At 41.0% G+C, this 17,360-nt stretch overlaps 1 protein-coding gene across 36 annotated transcripts in view; it reads right to left on the bottom strand.

The window, feature by feature from the left end:
* Window positions 1–17,360, bottom strand: part of TMCC1 (transmembrane and coiled-coil domain family 1) — a 153,099-nt gene that overhangs the window by 21,672 nt on the left and 114,067 nt on the right. Inside the window, exon 1 of one of the 36 annotated variants that reach the window (XM_081526259.1) lies at window positions 8,885–8,941. The exons of the other annotated variants lie outside the window; for them this stretch is intronic. Coding sequence (XP_081382385.1) covers window positions 8,885–8,941 — 57 coding nt within the window. Of the gene's footprint in view, window positions 1–8,884; window positions 8,942–17,360 lie in introns of those variants that run through there. 36 annotated transcript variants of the gene reach the window in all.

The following is a 17,360-nucleotide window of genomic DNA, read 5'->3' as shown; positions in this document are numbered from 1 at the left end:
TGCTGCGGTCTGTGGAGTCACAAAGAGCCAGACACAACTGAACAATGACAACCATGCAAAAAGGCTTTAGACACTGCTCTCTATTGAGCAGTAACAGTAAGAAATAATGAAATAACCATTGTGGGGTAATAAAAATTCCCACTAGGAGTGACAATGTACAAGTTCACCATCCTGGAGAAAAAAGGGCATGTTCTTTTCCTTCTTTCCCATCCCTCATCTTGTTTACCAGTAAACAAGATGGTATCAAGAACTATATATAGGTTACTCTCATATTCTGAAAGGCCAAATCGGTAATTCTGTAATGACAATAATACACCAAACCTGACATATTCATGAAATGCTGACCATTAACTTGTCAGTCTAGAGACGCAGTCTCCCTGTCCCACCCTGGCTGTACCTCCTCAGTTTGCTGTCTGAGCAGGGACCACACCGATCTCTAAGACACATGCAGTTTGTGACTGGGTTTAATATATTACTACTGATGTGAACAGCAAACAGTATTATTTTCCTTCCAGATGAACACATGTGAACTACTGTATGCTGAAATAAAAGCAAAAGATAATCTATAACTGAAATGAGTAACAAAAATGACATTATGCTCCACTAACAAAACGAATATGCACAAGAGTCAGGGACGAGCATGATAACGGTGTCGAGTCCCTTCACCATCTACCCTGCTCATCTCTAGGTGCCTGCTAATCAGCGTGGAAGGGCCGGGGGTAAGGCAGCAGAGGGGAAGACGAGCCAGAGTTCCAGCTAATCGAGCTGCCAAGAGTTGCAACAGAAGCTCCTGGACACCCACTCTGCTCAGGGCCTCACGGTCACTCTCTCAAGCTGTACAGAGCTCCCACGGCGTGATCTTCTCTCTGAATCGAATTTCAGATCCCGTAACTACTGTGCATATAATTACATGATCCTGTGTGTTTATGCTTGATAGCTCCCCATCTACCACAGTGTAACAGGAAGGCAAACACGAAACACCTCTAGATTGAGGACCACAAGCTTATGCATGGTCTCGTTTTCTTAGGCTCTTTCTTATCAATCTGAATATCAACTTCTACGCATCCTGTTGTCTGAAGAAGTGTCGACATGGAAATCAAGTGTCACTGTTATTCTGGGAGGACACAGATGGATCATACTGCTCAAAAGATAGCATTGGGACTAGAATCGAGGTGTTTTAAATGTATTTATTATTTATTTATTGAAATATATCTAATTTACAATGATGTGTTCATTTCTGCTGTAGAGCAAAGTGACTCAGTTGTATACAAATATATACATTGTGTTCCATTACGGTTTATCACAGAATACTGAATATCGTTCCCTGTGCAATAGAATAGGACCTTGCTCTCAGAATCATGGTTTTGATTCCATCGCTAAAATTGCAAACACCTATATAAAGGTTCAATATAATTATTTACAAAGGATCACAGTTTAGATGTGATCTTCCTTCCCTGCATAACAACTAAAGGGACAGCCTGGATTCTCTTTTCTCTGACTTCTCTATCTAGGCTGTTTGGGGCCCCACTGCATGTCCCCGCGCCTGATTCCCACTTAGCATTGGCAATATGCCTGCGAGAATACAGCTGACAGAATCCATTGTCCTCAGCCTCAAGAAAGAAGACCAACCATCAGTTTCAGCCCAAGGGTAGTTTACACTTGAAACTATGAATCCCTGGGTTACCCAGTAACTCCTCCCAATTTTGGCAGGCACTGTTCTTAAAAAGGAAGAAGAGCAAGAGGAATCGGGAGAAGAGGGGAGGGGACAGAATGAAAAAGGAAGAAAGAGAAAGATATATTGAACTGCAGAATTACAGGACAGGGGTGAGAATGATCTCTCGGTATCGATGGTGCTATGAACCAAGTTCTTGGTGGCCTGAATACTTCGCACTGGAAGGGCTGACTTAGCCATGAGTTGTAAATATACCAGCTGCCAAGTTCACTTTCCCAAAAGTCTTTGCTAGTGTACGAGGCTCTCCACATCTAACAACAGAAAATTTCATTCCTACTTCACTCCAGATAAACAACTAAATTGCCAATATGAAAAGAACGTTTTAAAACCTTTTTAGAAGGCAGTAGTGGAAAATAGGAGAGGGTGTTCTTAACAGGAAAAGGCACAGGTCAGAAAAACAAGATGATTAAGTCTGGCTACAGTTCCTATAGCAGGGAAGCACAGGTTCTGGCCATAAACTGCTCGGGTTCAAAACTGGCTTTGCTACTTACTAGCCAGGCGACACTGGGCAAGCTGTTCAACCTCTGTGTTTGTTCCGTCAACTATACAACAGGGATAGTACTAATGCACACAAAATCACACTCAAAAACAGCCTGAAAAAGCACTGATATACAAGTGATACTCATGACAATAATCCTGGTCACCTGTGAACTTGGCGCTACAAGTCTAGTTTGTCTCAAACAGCCCTTTTCTGTTAAGAACCACTTAAGACCCCACTCTCTTTTCTACCACCAGCACTTTTCAGGTCTATCTTCACGAAGAACAAAGTTTTAAAATCATCTCGTGGGTGATACTGCGTATGTGAGAATTCACTGAAACGTGAACTCTGGTGGGGTCTGCTCACTAGCTTTGGAGCTACTGATCCCACCATGTGCCTCAGCAGAACTGTGACCAAAAAAAAAACCAAACCAAAACTGTATCACGGGTCACTTGGGAATAATGGAAACTTTCCATTTGATTCTATGTATGCTAAGGGCACAACTGGAATGTAGTTCTTCTGCCAGGGCACACGGTTTCACATCTCCAGTCTTCTGCCTTCAAGGGCACAATCTCCTTTCTTTTCCTGGCTGAAGGGAACCCAGTCCAGACATGAGAACCTCCTTTCAGGAATCTGTCCTGACAGCCTCCTGCTCCCAGGTGGATTCATGTGTGTAGTCACTCACTCATGTTCTACTCTTTGTGACCCCATGGACTGTAGCCCGCCAGGCTCCTCTGTCCATGGGGATTCTCCAGGCAAGAATACTCGAGTGGGTTGCCATTTCTTCCCTTAGAGGATCTTCCCAACCCAGGGATCAAACTCAGGTCTTCTGCATTGCAGCCAGATTCTTTACTGTTGGAGCCACCAAGGGAGCCCCTGGAGTCATGGCTCTTCCTTTCTATTCCCACACATCTATGCACCTGCATCACTGTATTGATCACATTATGCTGATACCACTGTTTGAGCGTGCTTGCTGCTTCTATTGACGGTTCCTGTGGGGTACGGGTCATCACTCATCTTTGTGCCCTGAGAAGGTATGACAATGCCTTGGACAAAGAAAATATCCAGTAAGGGTTCGATATAAATGCTCGCCAGCATCTCCTTCAAAGGATCCTTTTAGAGCTCATATGCCACGCAGTGACTGAGCCTATACAACTATGAATGGAAAAAAGGTCAGAATTTTTGTAAGAAAAACAGCTTCCAACAGATAATACACATTCCTCCAAGGCTGCTGAGGAAAAGCTACTGCCTGAGTCGAATATGGAATCCAGGGCTGCTGCTCAGAACGCTCTGTCATAGGAGAACTGCTTTCCTGGCTTGTGTGAAATACAGCACTGAGGATGAACACTGCCAGGTGTATTTCAGCCCTGATGTGTGGGTTTGGTGGATTCATGTGAGCCCGGGGAGGGGGAGGGGAGAGAAGGGGGAAGGAGGGAGGAAGAGAAAGAAAGAAAAGAACAGAAAGAGATTATAGGCAACCTACAACCACCGCACTAAAGGCGTAAGTATAAAATTATATGCTGTTTTTTTATGGTTAGGAGCTGTTTTTGTAAGCACAGATTCATTGTTCAGCTTAACCAAGGGGTTTCAAGTATCAGGTCACGTGTGCCACTGGAAATGTCCAAGCAGAGACTTCATGCCTCCATGTTAAAACTGTCACATGAGGATACACTGACAGTTGGAACAGATGACCCCTGTTTCCTTCTAATTTTAAGGTTTTAAGTTTTGTGAAAAAGAAATAGTGACTTGGGGAATGGGTTTTTCAAAAATCTTTCTCATAAATCCTCAGAATGAAGAATGACTAGTCTGAAGCGCACAGATCTGCTAATACTAAAATGAGTTTCTAGTTTTTGAGCAGGTGCTAACGAGCAAAAGAAGAAAGTGACACAGAAAAATGCTTTCACTGCTGAGGATTTAAGAATGCATATATCAATAAAACCTGTGTGTGGATAAGCGAATCTGTAAAACTGCCACCAATGAGTTCCCCTTTACAAATTAATTTCCCACAAATACTCTTAGGACACAGTCTAATTAAGACAAAAGATTTCTAAGCCTCAGCTTAATCCTATTTATTTCAAGCAATTCTGATAAAACAAAAGTCTAAAAAGCAATGAAAGAATATGAAAGCTCCATGTTGTTTGCGATAATCTGGTTCTCTCTGAACTGGCTATTGTTAGGCTCACATGTGGAGTAAAAAGTGCTAAGGAGGGGCTGTACAAACTGTACACCCCCAACTTCATTTTATGGCTTGATTACTCTTCTTTCTCTTAAAATAGTCTTAAATATAATGCATTTGCTAACAGTTTCCAAATGTTTACCGTAGCCCATACTTTCCTTAACTCTAGACTTATATACCCAATTACCCACTCACTATCTCTACTTGGATGTCTAACAATCACTTCAAATTCACTACGTACAAAACTGAGTTCCTGACGTCTCCCTAACCTGTGCCCCCTGCAATCTTTTCCATCTCAGTAATGGCTACTTTACTGATCCATGTGATCATAAAGCATAAGGAGTGTAAGTTGTCCACAATCACACAGTAAAGAAGTGGCCGAGCCACTGCTCGAGCCCGGGCAGCCTGGCTACAGAGCCTGCGCTGTTACCGCCACGCATGCGATGTTGCCGCAGCAAAACGTTTTGGGCTCGACTTGCAGAATCTGCCTGCTTCTCATTGTATCTCAGCTGCTGCCACTGTGGTCTACGACACTATCAGTTCTTCCCTGGATGACTGCAATCATCTCCTACACTATTACAGCAATAATATTTTTACAGTCAAAAATATTTGAGCAGTCCTTAAAAACCTAAATCAGATCACAAGTCTTTTACATGTACAACTTTCCAGTGGCTCCATACATTGGTCAGAGTAAAAGCTAAAGTCCTTACAATGGATGATATATAAATCAATGTTCTCAAATAGAACATAAGGGATATAATCTAGCTCATACTTCAACGTTATAATGGGACAGCAGTAACTTAAAAAAAGAACTATATTAAACACATCAATTAAAAATACTGTAAATTAAAATTTTTAAAAATTTTAATTCTACTATGAAAAAAAAATAGCATAAATATGTGGCTAGTATGGATTTCAGTGCATGCTCAATCACTTAGCTGTGTCTGACTCTTTGCAACCCCATGGACTGTAACATCTCCTCTGTCTCCTGCACTGGCAGGTAGGTTCTTTACCACTGAGCCACACGTAAAGCCCCATCCATCAGGTCTGCTGCTGCTGCTGCTAAGTCGCTTCAGTCATGTCCAACTCTGTGCGACCCCATAGATGGCAGCCCACCAGGCTCCCCCGTCCCTGGGATTCTCCAGGCAAGAACACTGGAGTGGGTTGCCATTGCCTTCTCCAATGCATGAAAGTGAAAAGTGAAAGTGAAGTCGCTCAGTCGAGTCCCACTCCTAGCGACCCCATGGACTGCAGCCTACCAGGCTCCTCCATCCATGGGATTTTCCAGGCAAGAGTACTGGAGTGGGGTGCCATTGCCCTCTCCAATTCATCAGGTCACACAACCCAAAACCAAACCATGCCAAAGCCTAGGAATCATCCTCGACATCACCTGCCTTCTACCTGTATCCAATCCAATAACCAGTCCTATCCATTCTTTTCCAAATTTCCATCAAAGTATAATACTCGCCACCCATCTCTACTTATTTCTACTGTCAAACTCTTAGGACAAAATCTTGTCCTCTCTCTCCTGAATCACTCACACTGACTGATCTATCTGCATTCATGTAGGCCCTCAGTTAAACTGAAGATTTTAATATTAAAAAAGAGGAAGTCCTAAACCACTCAATTCTTACAATATTTTAGTAGCTTTCCACACTCTTGGAGTATTAAGAAAAAGAATCTGAACTTGGTCGACAAAGTCCTATGTGACTGGGCCCTGGGTCTCTCTCTGGCTCCATCTTGTAGCATGCTCCTCCCACTCTAGACACTCGGGCCTTTTTCAGGCACTGCTGCTCAACCTGTCTTCTCTCACGGTGGATGAAAAGTTATCGCTCGCTGTCTGCCTCTACAAAGATGAAGTCACTGGCCACTGTGATCGCTGATCTTCAACACATCCCGAAGGATTTCAAGCCAGAGATCAAGAATGAGGGACTCTGTGCTCTGGGAAAAACTGGCAGAACTGGCCTTCAGATAGTTAAAGACACTTTTTAGGAAAAGATTTTATGATCCCAGTTTCCTGCATCTTTTCAGATCTAGAAAAGCACTAAAATCATTAGTGAAGACATCTGCTTCTCATGACCAGCAGTAACCTTCTTCTAGACTAGCAGCAATTGTCTGCAAAAATGTATGCTTGAATCCCCTTTTACCAAAATCACATATATACTAAGACCACCCCTCCCTTTGGAGTAATTCCTCACAGCTATCTGAGAGACTGTCTCCCAGGCTATAGTTCTCATTTTGTTCCCAAATAAAATTCAAGTCACAACTCTGACATTGTGCATTTTTTTAGTCAACATCACCACAGGGTCTTTACACATGCAGTACTGCCTATTGTCCTTTCTTCAACTCTCAGCCAGGCGTTTTGCTAGGTGCCTGGACATATAGTGACAAACAAAATAAAGTCTCTTCCTTCATGACGCTTAGGGCTAAGTCGGGAAAAGTGGCTGAGAGAAAAAACCAGTAATCAAATAACATATATTGCGAGAAGTGCTACAAAGAAAAAGGACAGAGTGCTGTGAGAAAAGGAATAACGTAAGGCAGAGAAACCTACTTTAGATCGGAAGGTCACAGAGTAATTCTTTGAACTGGGGCATTGAAACTGAGTTCTCAAAGACAGAAAAGGAAGTTGTTACTTAACTGGGCCACAAAGGAAGAGAAGTCTTATTACTGTAGGTCTCAAGTCCCAACAAAATATAGAATTTGAATGATCATAATCAAGATGAAACTACACAGTTAAGCTGACAATTCAAAAAGAGAAAAAAGATTTGTCTTTTCACTGCTTCTCACAACTCACTTGGTAAAGGGCTGAGACTGTGTTATCAAAAACGTTTAAGGAAGAAGCACAGGAATGGGATGAGAGAGGAAGAGACCAGAAAACAAGAAGGGGCCACCTGCTCAGTAACCGAATGGAGTATATGGATAGCTGTATTTACAAGGCTTATATAAGCAGTGAGTCAGCAAAAAGCCAGGTGTCAATGGATCTTTTCTCTGCCCACTCTAAGCAGCTAGAAAATTTGGCTCTCTCTACTGGATAGAAGAGGGGCTCAAGGACAAGGTCTGAGGTAGGCTAATAAAAGTCACACCATCCAGTGGTACCTGCCTAAGAAAAGGTGGGGAAGAGTAAACCTCCGTGCTCAGCAAAACACAAGAAACAGGATCTAACTTCAAGCAGATTAGAGCAAGGTGATTCTGGTAAGATTTCACTGACCTAGTATAACTATTTAACTTGCAATAAAAATGCTTATTCAGTTCAGTTCAGCGGCTCAGTCATGTCCGACTCTTTGTGACCCCATGGACTGCAGCACGCTGGGCTTCCCTGTCCATCACCAACTCCTGGAGGTTGCTCAAACTCATGCTCATTAAAGAGCCCCAAATCCAGACTCCAAAATTTGCTGAAAGCAAATTCTAGGTTTTAAAGAGAAAAATATCTTTATCTTTCTTGGGGTCCATTAAGTATTTCAGGGCTTCTTTCTACAACTATCTTTTCTCTAAAAAAGGCTAATATGTATTAACAGTAACAGGAGAAGGACTCATAATGATGGAACTGGGTCTGGCAAAGCAAAATTATACAAACTAGAACACAAAAGGGATTAAGTCACAGTACAGACAAAGAGATAAAGCACTAACAATCAGTTGATACTGAACAGCAATGATAATGAATCCAAGACAAACACCCATCAACGCACAGCTATGAAAATAGCAGACTCCTCCACCTGCCTCCCTCCACCTCCACGCTTATAATTCTCAGCCTATTACTGTTTCAGTGGCAACAATTAAACAAGAGCACAGAGCCTTTATTTTTTCTTCTCCACTTCAGGCCACAGGGTAAGCTGAAAAAAAGGGGGGCGGGGAAGGGGTTAATTATGACTGTTCAAGGAAGAAAAAGGCTATCTAATTGTTAGTGTTCTTTGCTCTGGAAATTCCTAGCTTCTACCACTTCATGGATATCTGAGAAAACCTGATGACTGTTTCTGAAGGTCACACAACTGAATGACCAGAAATAATGGCTTCCGTTCTGGCTCCCTGGGGTATCTCTTTCCATCAAATGTGAATCTGCAACATGTTTTAGTTATTGCTAAGAGGCAACTCTACGTAGCAGATACAGACAAGTAGAAACAAGGACAACAACAAAACAAAAACAAAAAAAGGGGAGGGGACCAGGGGGGCGGAGACCCAAAACATAAGCGACACATTTATCTTACCAAAGCCCCCTGTCAGGCAGTCTGCTGATTTTGCTCGCCACAGAGCTCATCCTTCATTTGTGCACTGCCAGCGCAAGCTTGGATCGCGCAAACAATCACAACCTCTTTTGGCTATAAGCTCTTTCCATTTGTCCCAGCTTCCAAACTGCAGATGAGCTGTGGCAGAGTCTGTCACAGCTCCACATACTCGGTTTCCGAGAATAACGCGGTAAATGAGGACAGCTACCACTGGGAATGCCTTCCCCCACCAACAGCCAGCCGAAATGAAGCTTCCAGTTGATCCCTGGGCTTCTCACCTTCACAGCCTCAGAGAAGTGCCTTTCACAGAACAGGCAGGTACAGCCACACCACATCAAGATCCCCGCATAGCCAATCCCCTGCAGTGCCCTCCTCGGCCTGCCTACTGTTCCGCTTCTGTCTCCCGCATCAACTCTTAGAGCTTTCTACACTGGGGAGCCAGGGAGGACTCTGTGCTGAACAAACAGAAAGTGTCTGCCAAACAAGCATCCGTGTGTGAGAATGTGTGTGTGTGTGTGGACGCGCACGCGCGTGCCTGGGTGTGGGCACAGTTTGCTAGAGCTGAATGCAAATGAACAGTTTGAGACCAGAGATCACAGACAGTATCTGCCTCTCTTCTCCAAGCTGTGAGCATCTTTTATAAAAGACAAAAGCATCCAACAGGCTGGGCTTAAAGCTACAGGATGTTCATTCACCATCCACATTTGTACTCTCATTTACAACCAGAGAACAGCTCGAGGAGGTGAAAAATACTCTAAATAGGATAACACTGTTTAGGGAGCTTGGTTCCATAAAGACAAAGAAAAAACAATCTATCCATGTTTCAACAGAAGACTAAAAGGTTGCCAGGACAAAGTTCTATGCTTTTCTAATGTTTCTTCTCTTATTTTTCATTTTAGGTTCACAAAGTCATTTAAGTGAAAACTGAGCAAGAGAAAGACTTCAGAAAGACTTCTTGTGCAGAGCACGAGACCCTGAAGTCTTTTTCACTATGGCCAATGGGAAAAAAAGCTTCTGAATGAAAAGCAATAAGCTCTCTGAAGTAACAGATTAAAACACCACAATTGTAAACCTGAGCTCAGCTCCTGTACCAACACATACTATTTACTGAATACTCACGATACTGCATGAAAGAACAAAACGTCTTCAAGAGACTGACTGTTCCTGCCCTGAAAAAGTCACTTTGGGATTTACCCTAACACAACCCATCAAGGATGTCTGTGTGATTAATTAGCACTCTTACTGCAATAATCAGGTCAAATCTAAAGAGAATAACTATTTTGTGATCAAGAAAAATCTTTGTAAATTATTTATGATCACAAGAGGGATGGGAGGTTGTCAGCTGAAATTGCGAAACACTAAAGTGGTAAAAAGCAAAAAAAAAATTAAGTGTCCTTTCAAGGGACTACCCAATGTTGTCTATCAGATATTTTGGAGTTATCTGATAGTATAAATTCTACATCTTTATCTCTGGCTAGGTTATTCTAAAACTGTAGAGATGGAAATTACCTTGTGGATAGTACTAGTGATGAAATACATATCAATTTTGTCTCATAGAGAATATAAACTTCCTTAAGTCCAATTCTCATTTTAATATCTTACTGCTTTCTAATAATTGGCAAATTAGTGAGACAAAATCGTTGACACGCATTCATTTTGTATGAGAGTCACAATTTTTCCTTTGAATAAAACCTTTAACATTTGAATCCGTAGCTTTTATTTTGTAAAGCATCTAATTAAAAATCAATTGTCTAATTCTGTCTGTTTTAATAAGGCTCTTACAAAAAGACCTAAGAAATATTTTTAAATTTTTAAAGAGTTTTAACAACAAAAACAAACAAACTAAAAGAATATATAATAGAGTACTTATAATAGAGTACTCTTGTGGCTCTCAAAGTCTAAACCATTTATTATCTGGTCCTTTACAAAGAAAAAAGAAAGCTTGTTAATCCTTGCTTCACAAACCCAGACAGCATATTAAAAGCAGAGACATCACTTTGTGGGCAAAGGTCCGTATAGTCAAAGCTATGATTTTTCCAGCAGCCATGTATGGATGTGAGAGTTGGACCATAAAGAAACCTGAGCACCGAAGAATTGATGCTTTTGAACTGTGGTGTTGGAGAAGACTTGAGAGTCCTGAGAGATCCAACCAGTCCATCCTAAAGGAAATCAGTCCTGAATATTCATTGGAAGGACTGATGCTGAAGCTGAAACTCCAATACTCTGGCCACCTGATGAGAAGAGCCAACTCATTGAAAAAGATCCTGATGCTGGGAGACTGAGGGCAGGAAGAGAAGTGGGCAGAACAGGTTGAGATGGCATCATCGAATCAAAAGACATGAGTTTAGGCAAACTCTGGGAGATGATGCAAGACCAGGAAGCCTGAAGGGCTACAGTCCACGGAGTTGCAAAAAGTCAGATATGACCTAGCAACTAAACAACAACAGTAACAATCCCTGCTTTAGATCAAAGTTACAGCATCTCAACTGGCATAGATATTTGAATAAGCATGATCAACTAGACAAAATAGAAGACACTGAGGATTCAATTGGCATTTCACAGTAAAGTCAAGTTAGGACCCAGACAGAAAACAGGCTCCTTTACTAAATACCACCCAAAGACATGTCAGGGATATTTTACTGATAACACAAAAAGTTTCCTTTAACAATGTCTAAAAATGTTCAAATGTTACTTTACAATGAAACTTTTTTTTAGCTTTATTTATCATCTCTGGCTGTGCTGGGTTTCCGTTGCTGTGCGTGGGTTTTTCATTGCAGTGGCTTCTCCTGTTGCAGGGCACGAGCTCTCGAGGGTAGCTCAGTGGCTGTGGCCCACCAACTCAGTTGCTCCAGGGCATGTGGGAGCTTCCCCAACCAGCGATTGAACCTGTGTCCCCTGCATTGGCAGGCGGATTCTTAACCACCAGACCACCAGAGAAGTCCCAAAGAAACTGTTTAAAACTGTTTTTCATTGACTAGTTTTACGACTTCTCAACACTGATTAAAGTTTACTGAATATGCCCTTAGAAAGAAACAAAGGTGGACACAAGTTTCACTAGAATCTAATTTATGAAATACTTTTAAACACTGTAGTATAAGTACAATAATCTGGCAATAAAACAAAAATAATAACAAAAACCCCTACTAAATTCAGAATTTATCTGAGAAGAAAATATTTTTTCCCTCAGTAATACAAACCTACAGCAGTACTTTTACTGTGTTCAATACTGTTGAGTACTGGGGGGAATGCTGAAAATTTATAGGAAATAGATTTTATCCTTCTAAAATTCTTGAGGAAAGAATGTCTTTTAATAAAACTTCTTTGTTATGCAACATTTCAAATATGTGTAAAAATAGAGAGGATACTGAATTCTATACACTTTATCCAGCATTAATTATTTACTCATGGCTGGTCTTTCCTCCCTACCATGCAATGATTTGGAAGCAAATCCCAGACAAAAGATACCCTTAACATAAACCAAGACTAATTCTAGAGGCTTTGCTCTATTATTAAAACCTATCTCAGCTGTAAGACCAATTCTAGAGGCTTTGCTCTATTATTAAAACCTATCTCAGCTGTAAGACCTCATGGATACTACTTTATTTTGGACAAAATGCCTAAAGTTCTCCCCCTCTTTCACCCTTTGCAATACTTCATGAAGGATCCACTGAGGAAAAACGTCCAAAAGACTGAGGAACTTTGTTCTGTAAAGTATCTAATTTGACTCACCTTCTTGATGCTGATGCCTAATGACTGGCTGGATAAACTTTTCCCAAAGTGGCCAAAGGTGGGGAAAAGGAAAGATGAATTGAGGAAGAAAAATGATAAATATAATAAATCAGCTACTGTCTGTAATAGCACAAAACAGAGGATAGATTTGCAAGGGAGGCACTAAACTCAAGAGCTGTCGCATCAGCTGGCCGTGCATTCCTCAAGGAGTCTCTTTTCTTGCCCTCCTCCAGTAGGTTACGGGTTCACCTAAAGTCCTTAACTGTAGTAAGCTCCCACTGGGATTCAGTTAAGAGGGAGGTTTTGTTTGACTTCAGCAGCTTTCTCTATGCAAAAGCAACCCCTCATAACCAGCCAGTGGGTAGGGGAGCAGAAAAATGACAAAGAAAGTAACTGTAAAGGAATTTAAAATCTTTTGAGATTAGTACAGTCATATGAACCTCTAAATAAGGCAAGTGCTTTCTTATACTGCTTAGAACCAATTAGTTCAGAAAGGAGAGCAACAGAATTAGTGCCAAAGCCAATACCAGAATTCTGAGGCTTTAGGAAAAGAATACAGGCACCTGCCTTCTTTAGAAATTAACTGGGTTACCTGCCTTGCTATTCGAGACAATTAACTGAAGAAGTGCAATTCTGATCCAAAAAGGATGTCCTTGAGATATTTCCATGACTAGTGTCAACATTTAACGTATGACAAATATGAAGCCAAATATGCACATGTCCTTTGGCCCAAGTGTGTTTCCACTAAGTGGGAACAGTGTGCAAATGAAGAACAAGTCTTGCTGAGGTCAAAGACGCACACAGGATAATGGTAGTCAAAACAGCTGATTAAGAATCTGCACCGACCTTGAAAAATAGAACAAACACAGGTTCACGAAGTTGAAGTTCGGAAACAACTCACTCCTAGAGCTTCAGTGAACCAGACCAATGTATGTACAGTAGATGTACACACAGTACTAGTATACTTATCATTCTAATCACAGAGGGGAAAAAGAAGAAGACACGGAAGATAACAGGACATCTTCTACCGAAGTCAATAAATATGTTCTAACAAAGAAAGTATAGAGAATTAATGTCCCTTCAGATACTAATTTATTTTATTCTATTAAAAATGTTTAATTGAAGTATAAACATTGCAATTGTCATAGCAAACACCCTCTTCCAACAACACAAGAGAAGACTCTACACATGGACATCACCAGATGGTCGACACCGAAATCAGATTGATTATATTCTTTGCAGCCAAAGATGGAGAAGCTCTATACAGTCAGCAAAAACAAGACCGGGAGCTGACTGTGGCTCAGCTCATGAATTCCTTATTGCCAAATTCAGACTTAAATTGAAGAAAGTAGGGAAAACCACTAGACCATTCAGGTATAACCTAAATCAAATCCCTTATGACTATACAGTGGAAGAGAGAAATAGATTTAAAGGACTAGATCTGACAGAGTACCTGATGAACTATGGACGGAGGTTCATGACATTGTACAGGAGACAGGGATCAAGACCATCCCCAAGAAAAAGAAATGCAAAAAAGCAAAATGGCTGCCTGAGGAGGCCATACAAATAGCTGTGAAGAGAAGAGAATCAAAAAGCAAAGGAGAAAAGGAAAGATATACCCATTTGAATGCAGAGTTCCAAAGAATAGCAAGGAGAGATAAGAAAGCCTTCCTCAGCGATTAGTACAAAGAAATAGAGGAAAACAATACAATGAGAAAGACTAGAGATCTCTTCAAGAAAATTAGAGATATCAAGGGAACATTTCATGCAAAGATGGGCTCGATAAAGGACAGAAATAGAAGGGACCTAACAGAAGCAGAAGATATTAAGAAGAGGTGGCAAGAATACACAGAAGAACTGTACAAAAAAGATCTTCATGACCCAGATAATCACGATGGTATGATCACTCACCTAGAGCCAGACATCCTGGAATGTGAAGTCAAGTGGGCCTTAGAAAGCATCACTACGCACAAAGCTAGTGGAGGTGATGGAATTCCAGTTGAGCTATTTCAAATCCTGAAAGATGATGCTGTGAAAGCGCTGCACTCAATATACCAGCAAATCTGGAAAACTCAGCAGTGGCCACAGGACTGGAAAAGGTCAGTTTTCATTCCAATCCCTAAGAAAAGCAATGCCAAAGAATGCTCAAACTACCACACAATTGCACTCATCTCACACGCTAGTAAAGTAATGCTCAAAATTCTCCAAGCCAGGCTTCAGCAATACGTGAACCGTGAATTTCCAGATGTTCAAGCTGGTTTTAGAAAAGGCAGAGGAACCAGAGATCAAATTGCCAACATCCACTGGATCACTGAAAAAGCAAGCGAGTTCCAGAAAAACATCTATTTCTGCTTTATTGACTATGCCAAAGCCTTTCACTGTGTGGATCACTATAAACTATGGAAAATTCTTAAAGAGATGGGAATACCAGACCACCTGACCTGTCTCTTGAGAATCCTGTATGCAGATCAGGAAGCAACAGTTAGAACTGGACATGGAACAATACACTGGTTCCAAATAGGAAAAAAGAGTACGTCAAGGCTGTATACTGTCACCCTGCTTATTTAACTTATATGCAGAGTACATCATGAGGAACGCTGGGCTGGATGAAGCACAAGCTGGACTCAAGACTGCTGGGAGAAATATCAGTAACCTCAGATAGGCAGATGACACCATCCCTATGGCAGAAAATGAAGAAGAACTAAAGAGCCTCATGATGAAAGTGAAAGAGGAGAGTGAAAAAGTTGGTTTAAAGCTCAACATTCAGAAAACTAAGATCATGGCATCTGGTCCCATCACTTCATGGCAAATAGATGGGGAAACAGTGGAAAGAGTGGCTGACTTTGTTTTTTTGGGCTCCAAAATCACTGCAGATGGTGATTGCAGCCATGAAATTAAAAGATGCTTACTCCTTGGAAGGAAAGGTATGACCAACCTAGACAGCATATTAAAAAGCAGAGACATTACTTTGTCAACAAAGGTCCGTCTAGTCAAGGCCATGGTTTTTCCAGTGGTCATGTATGGACGTGAGAGTTGGACCATAAAGAAAGCTGAGCGCCGAAGAATTGATGCTTTTGAACTGTGGTGTTGGAGAAGACTCTTGAGAGGCCCTTGGACTGCAAGGAGATCCAACCAGTCCATCCTAAAGGAGATCAGTCCTGGGTGTTCACTGGAAGGGCTGATGCTGAAGCTGAAACTCCAATACTTTGGCCACCTGAATGGAAGAGCGGACTTGTTTGGAAAGACCCTGATGCTGGGAAAGATTGAAGGCGGGAGGAGAAGGGGACGACAAGGATGAGATGGTTGGATGGCATCACCAACTTGATGGACATGCGTTTGGGTAAACTCCGGGAGCTGGTGAGGGACAAGGAAGCCTGGCATGCTGTGGTTCATGGGGTCACAAAGAGTTGGACATGACTGAGCGACTGAACTGAAACTGAAACTGAATTGAAGTATAGCTGATTTACAATGTTGTGTCAGCTTCTAGTATTCAGCAAAGTGATTCAGCTATGTGTGTGTGTGTATATATATATATATGGGCTACAGTCCATAGGGTCGCAAAGAGTTGGACACGACTGAGCGACTGAACTGAACTGAAGGCTTTATATGGCATTATAGAATTTGCAGCCCTTTAATCTAGGGAATAGGAAAGGAAAAGTCCTAATTAAAATTCCTAATAACTTAGTGCTTTGTCTTGCACATTAAGGGGAAAACTTTAATAAAACAAATTTGGTCATGACCAATTGATAACAAATATTCTTTTGGTGGCTTTTGTAAACAAAATTGAGAAGGGAATATTGTTAGGCATCTCTCTCATTCTTTTCAACTACTAGGAGCTCTGTTTTCTCTCAGGGTGTTTTATGTTGTAATTATATCAACAACAATGTTTCTGTTATAACATCCTAATGTTAGGGTAATATTAATAATGCTTCTTTTCCAGAATTTTAATTTCAAAGAATGACTAAGACAACCTAATTCTTAAAATGTACTGTAACGTAACAAGAGCTTTGTCTGATTTAGGTTAATTAAGATCCCACTAGGTGAAGACTTCCTCTTTGCTATAGGATCTAAATTACTTTGAGTTAAGAGATTGCCAGAGAACCTACTCACAGCATCTAATTTAGTTTTTGGTTTGTTTTCTCTTTAATTGAAAATGGTGTTAAGAACAGCTGACCTTTCCATAAATCACATAAATGTGGTACAGCTGAATCATATAATGTGGTGACTTCTGCTTTACGTCTGAGAATACCACTGAATTCCAACTTTACAGCTCAAAATTTTAATTACTCTTTTCAGCTGCTTGACATCTTCAACCCTGACTAAGCACAGCAGTATCATTAGCCACGGATTAATGAAGAGGGCCGGAAGCACTTTGCAGCGGCCCTCACCACTGTGTTCCAGGACGGTGTTTATCCAGGTTAGTACTCTTCACTCTTTCATCCACTGACTCAGTTACAAATAATCAATTATAATTTCCTCCCCTCAAAAGATACCATGAAAAACTCTGTTAAATGCACTGCTGAAATCTAGATATCCTGTCTTCAGAACACCTATACCGCTATAGTAAGCCTATTAAAAAAGGAAATGAGTTTAGTCTAGAGATAATCAAACTTAGAAAATCTGTTTAGAGCCTTCCCTCTGGGCTTCTTTTACAAAGTACTTATTTATGTATGCCTAACCACTGGCCTGGAATAGTAACAATTTAATGCTAAGTAGACTGAAAAGTTGTCTATTTTTCAAAGAATTAATAGCAGCCAAAAAATATTTCTGTACCCTTAATTTTAACATTAATAAAAAAATGGAAGCATGAACTGAACACTTAAGTTTTTATCTTAAGACTGTTAGTGTTTTAGCAACTTTGGATCAAGTAAATGTTTAGAGTACACATATACACTATATGGTTACATTCATTTCACTGCACTTTTTTTTAATCTCAAATTCCAATGTACTAACTTGTAGGCCACAAAGATTTGTGCTCGTGCTCAGTCATAGAGTTATGTCCAGCTCTTTGCAGCCCCATGGACT

This window comes from Giraffa tippelskirchi, chromosome 9, assembly GCF_054371585.1.
Source record: "Giraffa tippelskirchi isolate mGirTip1 chromosome 9, T2T-mGirTip1v1.2.pri, whole genome shotgun sequence".
Classification (NCBI taxonomy): Eukaryota; Metazoa; Chordata; class Mammalia; order Artiodactyla; family Giraffidae; genus Giraffa; species Giraffa tippelskirchi.
This window is presented reverse-complemented; position numbering and strand designations above follow the sequence as displayed.